Source organism: Ciona robusta, chromosome 9, assembly GCF_009617815.1.
Source record: "Ciona robusta chromosome 9, ASM961781v2".
NCBI lineage: Eukaryota > Metazoa > Chordata > Ascidiacea > Phlebobranchia > Cionidae > Ciona > Ciona robusta.
Genome location: NC_143243.1, coordinates 1,393,374 through 1,410,336, shown reverse-complemented (window position 1 = coordinate 1,410,336; position 16,963 = coordinate 1,393,374). Strand labels below are relative to the sequence as shown.

Genomic DNA, 16,963 nt, shown 5'->3' with positions numbered 1-16,963 from the left:
GTCTCTATGTTATGGCCTAATGTCCTTTGCCGTACAATCGACTTTTTAAAGAAAAATGAACAATACCTTTTGGAAAACATGAATGACCATGATGAAGTATGCTCCATTTTAATAGAAAATAGAGGATTGTCGTTTAAGAAAAATACATATCTCTAATGTTACCCGATTTTTATGACCAGATTTACGCCTGTTACGTATTTCGTAGCACTTGACCATTATATTATAGCAATATAATCGTTTGATCTTTGATTTAAAACTTCACAAATCCCCTTACGGCGTTAAGCCTCAAACCAGCTATCATAAAACATATCTATACATCAGCGCACACGCGCTGTTCTAATAATAAACCTTATTATCGGAAATTTTCACAAATCTAAACACATCCTGATATGTAGAAGTTCACTATGGCACCTGGCACGTGTCATAAAAAGTTTACAACTCGAACTTTCCAATAAATCACAACCCCCATGTTCGGTAATTTCATGCACACCGGAAATGACGTCACACCTCTCGATCACGAGCTTTAATATTTCTATATATGGTGTTTTCAAACATTTTACGCCGCTATAGATTCTTTATATAGTGCTTTTACCATATAACACCCATATTTCCTAATTGCGTTTTAACAATTAAATAAGTTTTTGAAGTCGTGAAGATACGGTTGTAAAATTTTGTAAATATTCTTTGTTTACTGGCAAGTGGGATAATAAAAAGAATAAAAACTTACCCCAACCTATACTCTACGCGCTATAAAAGTACGCGATTTTAATTGTTCTGTCACAAACCCACGGCGGGACCAATCAGCATTCGGCATTGTGACGAAATGATAGCTATTATATCAGCCAATTACGTATAGCCGTACCGAGAGAAATATTCCATTCATAAAAATAGTTTACGTTAAGTGTCGGTAAACTTTGAAACTTCATATTAAACGTCTAGGAATGTTCAAAACAGTGATGCCAAAACTTAAACATTCCAAAAACACAATTAATGTGGCTAAAGTAAAAATATATTTCAATACTGCGTTTTCTGGCAACACTGTAAAAATATCTCAAAACATCCAGTAAAAATATCTGGCAACAGTTAATGCCCGGTTTTAGTTTTATACCCAGGCGACCTAAACATCAACATAATATGACATACGACAGAACAAACCGGTATTTGACCTGCGGCAACGGATTTGTTGCAGTTTATTTAAGTCTCTATCATTTCGTGCCGGTACAATCTTACCTCGTACTAATTATAACAACTTTGAACATTTGATCTGAGTTGTTATAAATTAAAGAGATTAGAATTTGTTTAGGTTCAAAAATAGGTTCAAAAATTACGGAAATTACGGGTGTTTCCCGGATATTTTCGTTGCTTATTGAAGGTGTATATTTTTGGAATGTGTAGCTAGAACTTTCGGTTTTAATTTCAAGTTACATGTATGTCCTGTTTTATCAATTTAGAAATTAATGTTATAGCTATTTTAGTAACAATTGAGAAATAGATTTTTTTAAATTTCCGAGATTATATTTTATATGAATAATATGCTATATGACGAGCTTTGGCCTGATCTTTTAAAGGAAACCTGGGATTTAGGCCAGAGTTGCACTAAAAAAAGCACAATTTATCATCCAAAACACAACTAATTGTATTTTCCATAAAACAATAGGGAAAAAAGTACAAATGCAAAACGACAATCGCTTTAACATCTCAATGCCGCATAAAACAAGCATCAAATGCTATAATTAATAATAGATAATATAAATCACATTAATAACAGACATACCATTTTTCACCCAACATAAAACACATTGATTCTATCAAGATTTGTCGTTGACTGACATTTACTTCAACAATATCCCTTTTGGCACGAAGTCAAATACACAGCGTTCACGACATAACGTGCTAAGCTATCGTGCTAGATCTACAGTTTCCGTTTTAATGCAATTCAATTTAATATTGATTAAGTTTAGTCTTTGGACAATTTTGATTTTCGCTTTTTAACGTAAGAAGGCATATAGTATATAGGGGAACATACAAGGTGAACTTTTGACCTATTTTTGTCCAATTTATTTAAATGTATACGAGCCCAAAGTGTTTGTTGTATAACGTTTTGTACTGTATGATTTTATTAAATGTAAGGACTTATAAAAGGTGTACAACGCATTATATCAATTATTGCCAGCACAGTGAAATAATAATAACCACAAAAATAAAACTTTTTTTAAACAATGTCAACAGACCATACGATTTCTGCTGTGTTAATAAAATTTAACTTTAAATCCTACATTTCTGTGTATACCTAAAACGAACACATACACTGTTAACAGCAAAACACATAAATCGTAGTGGCTTAAAAACGTAGAAATATAATCGAACTGAAACACCAGTATTTATTTGTAGCTTTGTCCGAACGTAAATTCTTAATTTCTATTTTGAGAACCAAATCTTTTCCGGGTATTAGTTTGAGTAGAAGTAGCTTCGAAAATCCCCAGATCGGAAAAAACCGACGAACCTGCGTTGATACAGTTTAACTACCGTCCTTCATTATGAAAGGATTAATTAAATTCAATTAAAACACAGACAATCTGTCTCGGTATTTTGGGAAACTCGCCAATATTTTTTAGACGTAAAAATGAAAAAAAATGTGTTTTTGTTAAAGCGAAAATATTCATCTAAACTGATATAAGGTGAAGGTCTGGCAAGAATCTTGACATGAACTTTGTTTTACCTGAATAATCTAGGATTAAATCGATACGTTTGAACAAGAGAATTATATCATTTTAGGCGAAATATATAGAGTAGGGTGGGAGAAGATGGGACACCTTTTCATTCCCTTTTCTCGTCCCATTTGATAATAAACAAAAAACATTTAAAGAAATATAAATCCGTAATCTCACGGCTCCCATAAACCGTTATAAATTGTTTAAAACATGACCAGAATATTTAGATATTATGTGCTAAAGATGTCCCGTCTTCCCTCTACCCTACTATAATAAATAACGTTTAAATTCCTTGAACTTCACTTTTTTAGTTATGTATTTCATAGCACTTGATTCTATACTAAAACCATATTAATTCTACAATCCATAAAAAAATACAAAATCTTCGTAAAAACGAAGTTAGATTCATTTTTCGAAAGCGAACCCAAAGCGAACCCTAAATATTGCCTTCGGTTTAAAATAAAAAAAATATAGAAATGTTGCCAGTTTAGACTACGACATGTTATAATTAGACTTCTACTTTTTTATTATTTTACAAAAATACAAATTGTTAATTTGGACACTTATTTTTTTAAATAAGTGCAAAGAAATGAATTCAAAATATACGGCGTTCTCATTAGTTGAATATCCATGTTTAAACATTCCCTTTTTAGGTAAATATTTCGATTATACTTTTTCTGAATCAAATTAAAACTTTGGTGGTAAATGATGCAACGTAAGTCGGGAAAGTTAAATCTGCAATCGCGTAAACCAGAATTTTAAATATACATTCGCCACTTTTGAATAACGATATATTAAAACGTTTCCCGGCGCGCCATAAACGCGTGAAAAAATGGCTCGCAACGTCATAATTGGCGCGCGAATATAAATAGCGGCGCAACTCGATCTTAGGGTCACTTAGAAATGAGGTTCATAACGTGATCTTGTATTTGTGGGTTGTTTGGGGCAATCGTAGATATGATAAGAATATTTTGAAAATTTTTAGACTCAACCAGATACATTTGAGGATTTTTACCGAGAAGTGAATTTCTGTTGTAAAATATAGCAGTTCGTTACCTTTACAATTATAAAGCAAGATTGTGTGTTTCGTGGTAGGTTAAAGTGTTAAAGTGGGGAATATGAAATATATAGTGATTGAAATGTGTATTCAATTATAAAATTATTTGGACTCAAGACACGGGTTCTTACAGACGTTAGTATTTTTGAAAATTGAACTGGTTATCTATTAGAAAAACTTTAAAACGTCAAATAAGAGTTTGTAGTATAGTCTATTTAAAATAGTGGAGACTCGGCAGTTTTCCCAGCATACGCGGGCTGGAAATAACAGTGAACATGGGAATATGCTTAAAAAGTGTTTAAGTAAAAACACTCCAATTTTTTTGGAGAATTTTAGTTAACTCCAAAAATAATCTTAATACATTTGGTCAACACTGCAAGTTTGTGAAGGTGTAAAGTCCATGGTGGCTGGTCTTAAAAATTTAGCAAAACCAGTTTGTAAGTCGCGGCTATGAAGTGTCTGTCGGCGGTTAGAATCAGCACGTGGTAGCTGCACGTTTTTAGCGCTGTCATGTCGGTATAGCGAAGCAGTTGGGTTTATAAATGCTTTATACTCGTTGAAATTACGAATAAAAAAACGCATACGTTAAAAATACGAATAAATTGAATTCGTCGCAACATAGATTTTCCATAAAGGGTTTTCGCAAAAATATATTTTTTTTGAAATTTAAAACGGAAACGTCTACCCAGAAAATAATCGTGAAAAGAAAAAATAAATGTATGAGAATGTACTTGAATGGCCAGATGTAGATCTACAATGAACGGTTGTTTTATGTCTGTGTTTATTTGATTTTGGCCAAATTTCGGATTTGTGGTGATTCTTTGAAACGTTAAAAGCTACAAAACTTGTTTTTTGCTTTTTCTTTTTGGACTCTTTTAACTAGTCCGTCAGTTCAGTAGGACGAAAACCAAAAAATGGGTTTTGCCAACTATATACAGAAGAGCGGGATGAATATTTTGATGCAGGTATTGGGAGTAAGAATTAGAGGCAGCACGCCCGCGTGTTTATATATAAGTAAGCCATAAAGATATAATCCGCAGATTTTATCGAAAAAATAAATAAAAACTACGTACAACATGTTAACATAGCGGTGCATTTTAAATCTTAACGACTACCTTGTATTTTTATGAGTTAAAAAATTATTTCGATCAGAAATGGATTTATAAAAGCGGGGGTTTATCTAACTTTTCGTTCGACATATCAGCAATCACTTGTTTATGGCGCTTAAATCTAGCTCGTATTTTATCATCAAGATAAAGATTGTTTTGTAAATTATTCAAGTTGCTTAACAAGTTTTAAAGCAAAATAAGGATAACATTTAGAAGATACAAGTTGAAGTGGGTCAGATAAACTTGTTATTACTACAGGATTTAATTCCCATCGTAATAACTTATACAATTTTTTGCAGATTACGAATTCTAGTTTTAACAGTTTAATTTTTACGAATATATAGTATCCCACCACCAAAAAGATGGTACAAACTTACATACAAGGTAACACTGCCTGCAGCTATATCTACAGAATGATTATAACTCTTATCAATTATTATTATTATTTGCCGGCGAATGGTAAAGACACGTGGTTGCCGGCTTAACTACTCATGCATGACCGTGATGTGATGCATATATAAAAAATTATATTGTTTGGGTCGCTTTAAGTATATTAGTTTTTTTGGTATTGTATTATTTTGACTGACAAACTATACATGTAGAATATTGTAATAATTCACCGTAACGAAGGTCATACTAGTTCTAAATAACGAAGAATTGTGAACTGGCAAAAACATAATATAGGCCAGGAACTTAATACAAAACCATTAAGAACTTTTTAGATATTTTTCGGGGAAAAATCGAATTTTCAAGTAATAAATTAACGCCATGGTAAAAACACCTGAGTCACAAAATCAAAACAGCTGATTCATCTTTTCCATGATGCTTTTCTCTATTAATAACACAATAACTGTTCACAGGTATTTTCCTGGGTTTTCTGTTCGGAATATTAATGACGTCATCAACCGCGTGCGTCACAGACAGTGATTGTCTTTATGGGTCATGTGACCAAGGTAAGCTTCTACGTCAGTGTTGTCATAGAAACAGTGACAATATTTTATTTTGCTAGTTTAACATAGAAAAGTTCGTTTGGAACAAAACGTATTTTAACTATATACGGTCATATAGTAGGGGTGGGGTAAGATGAGACAACTTTAGCACATAATATACAAACATCCTGATTATGTTTTAAAACAATTAATAACGGTCTATATAAGTCGAGAGGATACGGTTTTATAATTTTTCGATTTTTTTGTTTGTGACCAAATGGGACGAGAAAATAGAATGAAAAGGTGTCCCATATTCCCCACCCTACTATATATTTTTAATAGAGCTCGTATAACTTTGTAAGTGCTACATTTCATGGTTTTGTTAAACCGCACGTAAAACGTGGCAACATGAAATGTTCGTGACTTTCTAAACCTAAAGTATATGGTATGACAATGCTATGTTTTATACCCAAAACAGCAATGCTTTGGCCAAAGTTGGACCTTTAAACGATTTGCAATTTAAATTTTACAAGATTAGTAAAACCTCATATAGTAGGATAGGGGGAAATGGGACACATTTTTATTCTATTTTCTCGTCCCATTTGGTAGTAATAGTAAACAAAGAATATACGAAGCATTATAAAATCCTATCCTTACGACGCCTACAGACCGTTGTTAATTGTTTAAAACACGATCAGGTTATTCGGATATTGTGGGCTAAAGGTGTCCCATCTTCCCCTACCTTACTATATATATTAAATTTTACAATTCCTATTTCAGCAAGAGGGGTGTGTTCGTGTCGTTTGTCGTGCAATGAGTTCCAACCACGCCTTGCATGCTCCAATTTAAGAACACAGCTCGACACCGACTGCAGGGCGCTTAATCATGGCTGTACGTTACAACGACAAGTGCTAATCAAGACGATCAACATAACACAGTATATTAACGCTGGCCGAAACTGCAGGAATATACGTAAGTTGTTAATTGTTCAGTTTGGGATAATAGGGAAATTCTCGGCTAAATCTAATGTTCGCTGCCCCACTGTAGGACCTCCCCCGCATACAGAATAGAATGTGCATATATACAATGTTTGGTTAATTTGCAAACTTTGGCTTTATAACCCCCTGGCGTGCTAAGCTACAAGAACTCGCCCATTTAAAATATAGAATGAAGTATTTTGATCTTACACGGCCTGGAATCGAGCCCTATAGGTTTATTTATTGTAAGTTAAATTCTCGTCAAGCATTTTGAAAATGGTTTTAAAATATAAAGCGCAATAGGGGAACGTTTTAAACGAGTGTGTCAATATATATTTTACACAAAATATCAGAACAGTTAACAAATTCTACAGAGTCTTAGCTTAGCAAACAAACATACGTACAACATGCTAGCTGGTAGAAATTGCCTGAAGGCGTCTTGGTACAAATGGCTTTTCGTACGTCAGTTGTTGCAACATATGTCTATGTATATTTATGCCGGTTACATATATGTCTGCTAGCATAGGTCGTGGTATATATAATGTTGTATCGGTATGTTTGGATATATAACAAACACTGTATTGGTATATAGATTATATATACACATAAACTATAATACACGGCGTTCAAATTTCAAATTCTAATAAGTTTTGACATTTTGATTAATTGATCGCTGTATTAAGAAATGAGAGAAACATACATTATTTCATTTGTGTAAAAAACGTAATTAGCAAACTATAGGGGGCAGTGTATACAGTTTTGATATTCTAATCTAACTAATCTACGCGCGACAAAATCTTAAGGCATTTAAGCGAACGTGACGATATTTAATAAGCGTGTCAAAAAAGAAATGCACCTTATGTTGTAACTGACAGCTTATTTACACGCAAATAGCATTGTCTTGTTCGCAAATAAACAACCAAATATTTTTACAGTCACACCGTGGAACGAGGACCAACTTTGTTTAGATCAAAGTTTTTGTCATAACAATGGTATCTGTTACGTATCGGCCGTCAATTCGCAACCATACTGCAGGTATTTATGAATCATATTTAATTTCAAATGTCAAATATATTGTTCATCGGGTCTTTGTCGCGTAAAACCATAAACAACGTCAAGAAAAATGTTCTGTACCGTTGAGAGACGGCGGGATACCGCTATAATTAGCGATGGTAACAAGTAAACTACATTGCGTCGTAATAAAGGTCATTATTAGTCATTATGACAAAGGGATTTCCCAATTTCTTGCTCCTTGTAAAAATAATTCGTTATTTTTTCGCGTAGATGTAAATCGTCTCACTGCGGAAGGAGGTGTCAATGTAAGAAGCCTAAAGTCTCCGCTACACGTGACTTGACCAATCGCGTGCTTGTAAGTATATCACGTGGCGGAGAATCAACCAATCAGAGCCGACAAGCAGGCGGGGTTGGAGCAGTTAGCCACATTGTACCTTACGTCACAATTGGGATCTTCTCATGCATGTTAACGTGCTGTTTTGTCGTCGGTTATCGTAAAAGGTGCGTTATGATCACATACGTACCACTGTTACGTCATATTCTGCTTTCTTTTACTTTGCTATATACACACTGTAACGTCATACTTGCTTTGTTCTGCATTCAAACGACAGAATTCGTCTTTTAATGCAGAACGCGTGTCTTTTCTTTATTGCACGGATTCCTAAATCAATCACCCACAAAGTTATATATTTGGTAACTTATGAGCGAGCACGAGGTGCATGAAACAGAACACCCGTGTTATAACGATTGTCTTTGGCCCGCCACCCGATGATAATATAAAGTTACATTTATTAATTCAATTCTCAAAATTATTATTTTTTTTGTGTGTGTTTTTCTTTTCATAATTAAACAACGATTGCTTTTCTCGCAGGCGGCAATTACGGGATCAATGCGCCGTGACGGATGCTGACGTAACTTCCGGTTCCGACGAACTACAGGAAGTGACGTCACCATTGCAAAACAAGTCGGAGGAACCGCCGACGAATTCCCAATGTGACGTCATAAAGGTCATTGTACATAAACAATCGAAGACAAAGGAAACAGATCGAACTTCGGTTTAATATATTCCAGCTTTTTTCTTTTTTTTCTACAATTTTTATTATTTATTTATTATGACGTACATATCACTGTAATAAGGTTCCAAACCACTTGCGTTATTTTTCCGACCAAACTTATTATTTGCAACGAAAGGCCTCAAAACCTGGCAATTCCCGATGTTTTCCGAACACTAGCTTCGGGCGGACTTATGTGACGTCACAATACCGTTTGTCACGACCAGCGGTGGGAAATTTCCACCGACCATGACTCAGCTTATTTTATCATTATTGTTGACTCAATTATAGTAATACCGATTATTTCGAAACATGTTCATTTCTCGCACTTTATTATTGCTTCTTATTCGTATTGCACTGTTAGTTCCAAATAAACAGAGATATAAACATTTAATACGTAAACGTGTGAACTTTTTAGAAAAATCGGCAGTGGGGTAAATTTTTGTTTGGGGGGGGGGTGTAATAATAAATGTAGGAAAGATAATTTTTGATGATTTTTGTTTTCATTCTGCTTTATCGTTCCATTTGGTAGAAAAAAACGAATATTTAGAGAAATATACCCGCATCATCACAGCTCTAAAAGAGCGTTGTTATTTATTAAAAACACGATTAGAAAATACGGAATATTATGTGAAAACGGCATCCCATCTTACCCCACAGCACCATACGACCAATGCTGTTTCTATACTGTACGGTGACTTATGGCGGAGCTTCTCCACCATTTTTACGTCAGCCCAAATACTTATCAGGGATTATGAAGATTAATAATGGGAGATTGGCGAGCTACCAAACTACGGACATGCCTAAGCTCCTACAAATCAAAACGGAAAAACCCACGATGGCAACATATTGTATAGGTAAGGCTACAGGAACAAATATGTTCATATACAGTAGGGTGGGGGAAGATGGGACACTTTTAGCTCTATTTTTTTGTTACATTTAGTAGTAAACAAAGAACATTCAAAGAATTATAAGACCGTATCCTTACGACTTCTATAAACCGTTGTTAATTGTTTAAAACACGATCAGGATATTTTGATAATATGTGCTAAAGGTGTTCCATCTTCCCCAACCCTACTATATATCCGAAGACAAACAAATCTCAAATTTGTAAAACAGGGCAATGAAGCCAAATCAACTGACAACAAACAAATAAACTGTTCTCTAATAGAAATAAAACACGTAACCATTTCACTGTATCTTCTGGCATATGAAAGCAAAACGCCCATACACAAATCAACCGAAAAGTGTTGTAACTTCTATATAGACTTAACCGTCACGCGGAATAACAAGTTACATTCATTCACTAAATTATAAATCACACACTTACCATTTTCCATATACTTGTCTTTATATTGCAACAAACTACAACTTCGACCTGCGCTATAAACGCTAAGCTTATATATTGCATGGTTGATGCATATGGTTACCACGTACCCATATATGTATCATCCCTATATAATGTAGACTACCACTGTATATATACTACAATGTGAATACGGCAGCCAAACAATAAAATCCTGGTTTGTAATCATTGGAACCAAACGATGCAAGTTATTCAAGCGCTTCTTGTAAATTCTTAACTAGATTAGTTGGCGGTCAATTAACTTATCTACATTCCGTCAAGGCACAATAATGGCGAGTGCTTTTGTACCTTAGGATATACGGGGACGTGCGAGTTTCGATAAGACACATAACCGAAATTGTTGCAACTCAGTGGTTTTGGGTTGTTCAAAATCCCCCGAAACAATTACCTGTAAATTTACATAGATGGTAACTTATATGTGGACACGATATGTATAAAACAAAACACCCGTGTTATAACGATTGTTGCCTCGCTATGCGAGAATAAAGAATAATGTATATATGTTCGGTGTAGCGACCACATCTAGTTTGCAAATTTATATTTTTTTCACAAGGCTGCTATAACGATTGTCAGTTTGCTGCTATAACCAGGCATATTATAATTTGATAACCAACGTTCTAAAAGTTAGTTACACGCCAACTGTTGATGTTAATTAATAAAACCAGGTGTTGAAACACGTGATTTAACGTGTAAACTGAGTTCTTATTCTATTGTACAAGATTGGTTACAAAAGCATATGATGCTCCATGCTAGTGCCCTAAAGATAATACAGCCTTGCTGAAGTTGTAGTGTAGATATAGATACCGCGGACCAGAGACACCGATGCGGTTTAAATCCAAACCGTCCGGATTCTCACACGCGTCAACCGCAACTTGCGTTGTGCGTAATCCGCTTACGCGAGACTAAGTACATATAATTAAAACACAGTACTTGCTACTTGCTGCCTAAACAGTTTCAGAATCCCGCGTCAAATTTTTAATGACGCAGGATAAGACCGGCGGCAAAACTCTGTTTTTAACCACAGCGTTATGATGATATTGCATACATTGTTCATTTCATCGCAACACAATTACTCAGAATATACCGGTGTTTTCCTATAGCGCTGGTACCGTACATCACTGACGTACTTTACCACACGGAGGAAATACTCCTTTCCTGTTCGTAGTTTTACCACTAAAACTTAAACACACTAAATAGTCTTACGTGTTAAGCAGTTTACTTAAAACCACAGCTTTCTAAACTCAACTTACATCTTATAATGCCATATCATATTTATTACGTCACGATGACGTAGTTAAGAATGACGCCATAAAACGAACACGCAGTTGATCTACCAAGTTTATTTATTCACACCGTGGGAACGCACACTGAAAGATGTCGGTGATGACGTCACCACCATGACGTGACGAAAAGGGAAATACCCGGAAACAAAACCCGAATTCAAGTGAAATGAGGATACAAGGGGATGAAACAACCCCAGAAGTGGGAGGGGCCACGACGACTATACACAACGATAGTTAGGAAACGAAAAGGTCAAAAGGTCGGCAGTCAAAGTGAAAATTGCGAAACGAAAATCCGAGAGAAACGCCCCCGACACACCCCCTAGTTACTTAGGTGGTAGCAGCACCAGTATATACAAGGAAATAAATTAGGGCAGTATCAATGTATCAGCATGTCTACCACTCTTTCCATGTCTGGGGAATAATAAGGGGTAATATTGAATGAATGAATGAATGAATGAATGTAACTTACTTTATCCTCGCGTGGTGGGATGTATGTTACTTTGTGGGTGATTATTTTTTTTGGATTTTTTTTTCCTTTTTATGTATGGCTGATAATTTGGACAACCCATTAGTGACCACTGGGTTGGAGCAATTGTCGTTAAGTGTCTTGCTCAAGGACACATACGCCCACAATGGTAGCAGCGACGAGCCTTGAACCCATTACCTCTGGGTTAAAGGCAGGCGCGCTAAGCACTACGCCACGGCGCCGGACAATTGTCTGTTATTCCAACACATATTTTATATGGGTGAGTCCTTTGCCAAGGTGCTAGTATTTATACAATTTCCTCAAATATAAATATAGGATCTAAATAGGGAATTATGGGAATTTGCTTCCCTCAATTTAAAAATGATGTCAAAACGTTACTTGTTATGTAATAAATTGTGACATAGGTTTCACTGGACTTATTTATTGTATATTCCATTATAGGAAGTCTCAATACATTTATATTCATATAGAAACACTAATCACCTGTTCACCATCCATAGCTTGGTGACCTCCAATCACGTTGCTCGATTCAGAACCTGAACAAAAACAGTGTTGCCATTTAAAAAACAAGAAACAGGAATCACAACCAAACTATGGTTCTCAACAAATTCTGAGTTAATGGAGAAAAAATGAAATAATGGCTAATAATTGAATCAATGGTGGAAACAATTTTTTTCAGAAATATGATGTAATAAGCTATTCTCTCTTATTTACATAGAAATCATAGAAAACCTACCATTCATCTGGTAGCTCTGTTGTTGGGGTCGGCACTGATTCCAACTATCGTTGGTATTAGGATGGGGGATTCCTCTCATTACATACTCATTCTCAAAGTAGGGGTCTCCCCTGTTGTACCCCGCATCGTGGGGTACGGGGTACGACCCCCCATCAGGGCCGCTGGGGTAAGCAGGTATAACCCCATGGTCGTTGTTCTGTAAACCCCCACCATATTGAGAAGGAATGGAGTTGTACATTCCACTGTTAGCAGCTAACTCCTGTAAGAATATACATAGGAATAATATGTGTGTTTAGGTGTGTGAAAACGTGAAGTATGAGCTAGGGTGGGGAAGATGGGACGCCCTTTCATTCTATTTTCTTGTCCTATTTGGTAGTAAACAAAAAACATTTAAAGAATTATAAAACCGTATATCCAAGGCTCCCATAGACCGCTGTTAATTGTTTAAAACATGATCAGAATATTTAGACATTATGTGCTAAAGATGTCCCGTCTTCCCCCAAAGCACTGTATACAGCGACAATATAAACAAATGAATGAATGATAATTATTCTTATGTGGTAAGGCAACCACAGGTGTTAGAATACACTGTGTTAAAAAAAACATCGGTTAAATGAATGAATGGTAATTATTTAAGGTCTTGTGTCAAAGCAACGACAGTCGTTATAACCAAATGTTCTGTTTCATACATCACGTGCCTGCTTATCCAAGTATATAAAAGGTACATAACATTTAGATTGTACATTTTATGTTAAAAATAAAAAAAAAATTATAAAAAGCTTCCCCTCATTTGTATTGTAATAACAGGATTTCCCAACCGTTCTCGTTTGCTCAAACATCAAAAATTAAAAAAAACAAAAAAAACATTACCTTGTGTTGCTCGTATGGGTTGATATGTCTTGATTGTTGATATAAAGATTGTTGTTGTTGTTGTTGTTGCCAGTTAAGCTCCTGCATACTTTGCCCATATCTGTTGATGCCTGTTTGCATATAGAACGGCATTTGATATCTTTGTTGTTGTTGTTGTTGTTGAACTTGACTTGATTGAATGTTGCGATGCATCTGTTGATTAAATGGGAATAAATGAGTTGATAGCAGAAGCACACAACTATGGTGAAGTATATTAATTAAACAAATATTAAATTACTCAGCTATAATGTTAATGCATTACCTACTATTTTTTGGCAATATTATCATTTTTACAATGAAGGTATTTTATCCATGTTTTTACCAATTCTGAAGATATTTACTGTTTAAAAGGATTTGTACTAACATTGTTAACGGACAACAGATTAAATAGAACTGTTGCAAAATAATAACAAACTTATATATATGCTGCATTAAAGTATAATCACCAATGAACCACTTAACAGAAATTTACCAGCATTTTAAGTTTATTTAACATTATTTGGTGCAAAATAATAACAAACCATATATTTATAGCAAATTACAGTGATAATTGTAACCAACAACAACAACTTACTTGTTGGTAAGCTGCGTTAGATCTCACGTGTCCTGAACCTCCTAAGTGGGATCCTATAGGCTGTAATTGACTTTGTTGTGGCCCCACAACCCCCACACTACCACTACCCCCTAAGTGACTTCCTATAGGGGGCTGGGTACCCAAACCCCCGGTGTTGAATCTGTTTGTCGAGGGTAATCGATTACTACGGTAACCGACAGGTGGCGCATGGGAGTAGTAGAGGGGTACGGGGACTTGGGGGTTATTGGTGGGCTGGGGCTCGATGGGGGTTTGCTTCATTGATGGTTCAACTTCAAGCACGGTGACCTGGGCGGGGGGAGTTGGTTAATAAACATTGACTGTTGTGTTTATTACATTATATACTGAGTGGGTAAGGTCATATAATGTGGCATGCGATCGGACATAAGATTTAGGCCAGATTTGGCCTTCACTAGGGTGAGCCTTGTGTTTTGTGACCTTGCATAAGACAGTTATCAGCCCATCCTTAATAAAGATGATCGAAATAGGTTGTAGAAGCTTTTCAGGTTCATAACATGCATGTTGGTATCAACAACATACGTATATGATAATAAATAAGTTGAAACATCACCTGTGGTTTATTGTTGGTTGACGTTGTCATTGTTCCTTCTATTGTACCAGGTTGTATCACAGGTGACCAGTTCGGGTCTGGGAAAATTGCAAGTATAAAAAAACTATGTTTTCTAAACACCATGAGTGTAAAATACATAAAGTTTTGAAAATATCTACAATTAGGTAAAAAATATATTTATTTACAAAATTAGAAGTTTTAACAGAACTAGTAAGTTAAGGAGTCATGGGATAACCCTGGTTTAAATCCTGACTTCCCTGGCATGCTCAAGTCCGAATCCATACAGTGTGGAACATCATTGGGAAAAGCAGTTTGGAAACAGAGGTTTAATTCTTTTAACACAGTTGTAGCATTAAGTTACTAGTCGATAATTTAACACTTGTAACTTGAGACTTTTAAGTTAAGACATTTGGTAACTTAACACTAAAAAAGATAAATGAACGAGAAATCAAACATTAAACTCACATTTCCCGGAGTCAATTTGTTCCACCCCTATTTTGGACGGCGTTAAAGATAAGTCGGCAAAATTCCAGATGTTTGCTGGTGATTGGCTGACCACGGTTGTCATCGGTAACGGTTGATTGGCTCGACGGTGGTGTGCGCGCTCCTGAAAACATTAAAATACTTTTTTAGTTTATTGTATTTTTTAAACACTTTGGATAATAAAAATATGGGGAAATAACAAAAATAAATAGTTTTTTATTTCATAGTAAAAAGCGCTAAGTATTGCTAAAGAATTTTTGCCAAACGGCAAATGAAACAACGTTGAAATAAAATTAATGTAAAGATTACTCACAGTCCCGATAGGCATTGGTTTGGGAGTGACTTCATTATCATTTGATGGCGAACCTTGTTCAGGGGTTTGTGGAGAAGCAGTGTCTACATTGCCACCTGGGTGGGAGAGGGTTAATATTGTGGTGCTATCGTCGTGGGTGTAAGTGTCCACTTAGTGGATTAATATAAGGAGCTAACCAATCATAAAACCCAGCTGTAACATAAGAAAAATCTGGGGTATCACACTGGGTTTTAAAATATGACATCGTGGGTTTTAACTCCCTAGTTTAAAGTTTAAACAGCTTTACTCTGCTGTTGGGTGTCTATACAAACAAGTAGAGCCAAAGTATATTGTATAAACCACATTAATCAATGAGGTTCCCTATGTACGACAACTATGAGTGTTTGACAACTATGAGTGTAACTGTATTTCAACAATGTCACCCCAGATTTTACTCCGCTGTTAGGTGTCTATACAAACAAGTAGAGCCAAAGTATATTGTATTCACCACATTAATCAATGAGGTTCCCTATGTTTGACAACTATGAGTGTTTGACAACTATGAGTGTGACTGTATTTCAACAATGTCACCCCAGATTTTACTCTGCTGTTGGGTGTCTATACAAACAAGCAGAGTCAAAGTTAATGCATTAATCAACAAGGTTACCCCAAACCCCACACACCTGTGCCAAGGATCCCGTTTTCCACCACGGGTGACTTCATACTGCCTCGATAACCCGGGGCTTTTGATTGGTCAACAGGTTCTACTTGAACGGGTCCATTCATGCTTGACTGGTTTTGATAAGACGACACTGTGACATGATAATATTAGTATGATGTCATAATTGATAATTTGATTAAGAAAATTAACCAATTACAAACTTCACACAATGTTATTAGTTTTGGTAAGCTAACTGTGTTACAAAATAAAACAATATTATGAAGTCATAATTAATTGAAAATATTGGAAAAAGTAAACATTACAAGTAACTGTGTTATATTCTGCATAGGAGAGGTTTCACCTCTTTTTTTGCTCGATTAAAATAGAAAAAATGTCGGACAGCATGAATGTGTGTGAACATTACCGTTACCATGGTGATTCCACAACACCGACGGGCCAGCAGATGGCGTGAAAGAGTTGTTGAACGGGGAATATGAGGGGGTCGAGTTTACATCCGAGATCACTGAAGCGAAACCAGCTTGTGTACCTGTGTGATGTCATAAATGAAAATAAATATGAAGTGAATTTTATACTTTAATGTAGTCAAAAACCATACTAAAAACAAAATTGATGAATTATATTTGAATAATTTTGAGGCCTTTGACTATATTTTGTAAAAATAATTCAAGATACACCTGGTTTCCCTAACATAATCCAAATTTCCGAAAAAATAG

At 35.4% G+C, this 16,963-nt stretch overlaps 2 protein-coding genes across 7 annotated transcripts in view; one reads left to right on the top strand and one right to left on the bottom strand.

Annotated features, from left to right (window-relative positions):
* The first annotated feature begins 5,123 nt into the window (after positions 1-5,123).
* LOC149730632 (uncharacterized) lies at positions 5,124-9,245 on the top strand. The gene is made up of 6 exons (XM_089884935.1): positions 5,124-5,261; positions 5,738-5,830; positions 6,587-6,778; positions 7,719-7,818; positions 8,068-8,298; positions 8,669-9,245. Exons 1-6 carry the CDS (start codon positions 5,240-5,242, stop codon positions 8,856-8,858), a joined length of 828 nt encoding a protein of 275 aa, XP_089741061.1. The 5' UTR covers positions 5,124-5,239; the 3' UTR covers positions 8,859-9,245.
* A 2,295-nt stretch (positions 9,246-11,540) lies between these two features.
* Positions 11,541-16,963, bottom strand: part of LOC149730631 (ankyrin repeat domain-containing protein 17-like) — a 30,159-nt gene continuing 24,736 nt past the window's right edge. For 4 of the 6 annotated variants that reach the window (XM_089884928.1, XM_089884924.1, XM_089884927.1 and 1 more), the window contains exons 40-49: positions 16,654-16,776; positions 16,252-16,380; positions 15,590-15,684; positions 15,259-15,400; positions 14,794-14,870; positions 14,205-14,510; positions 13,592-13,783; positions 12,722-12,980; positions 12,469-12,521; positions 11,541-11,909 (exon numbers count right to left, since the gene is read on the bottom strand). In XM_089884928.1, coding sequence (XP_089741054.1) covers positions 11,892-11,909; positions 12,469-12,521; positions 12,722-12,980; positions 13,592-13,783; positions 14,205-14,510; positions 14,794-14,870; positions 15,259-15,400; positions 15,590-15,684; positions 16,252-16,380; positions 16,654-16,776 — 1,394 coding nt within the window. In that variant the 3' untranslated portion in view covers positions 11,541-11,891. The remainder of the gene's footprint in view (positions 11,910-12,468; positions 12,522-12,721; positions 12,981-13,591; positions 13,784-14,204; positions 14,511-14,793; positions 14,871-15,258; positions 15,401-15,589; positions 15,685-16,251; positions 16,381-16,653; positions 16,777-16,963) is intronic. The other 2 variants (XM_089884926.1, XM_089884929.1) reach the window with 2 other exon arrangements.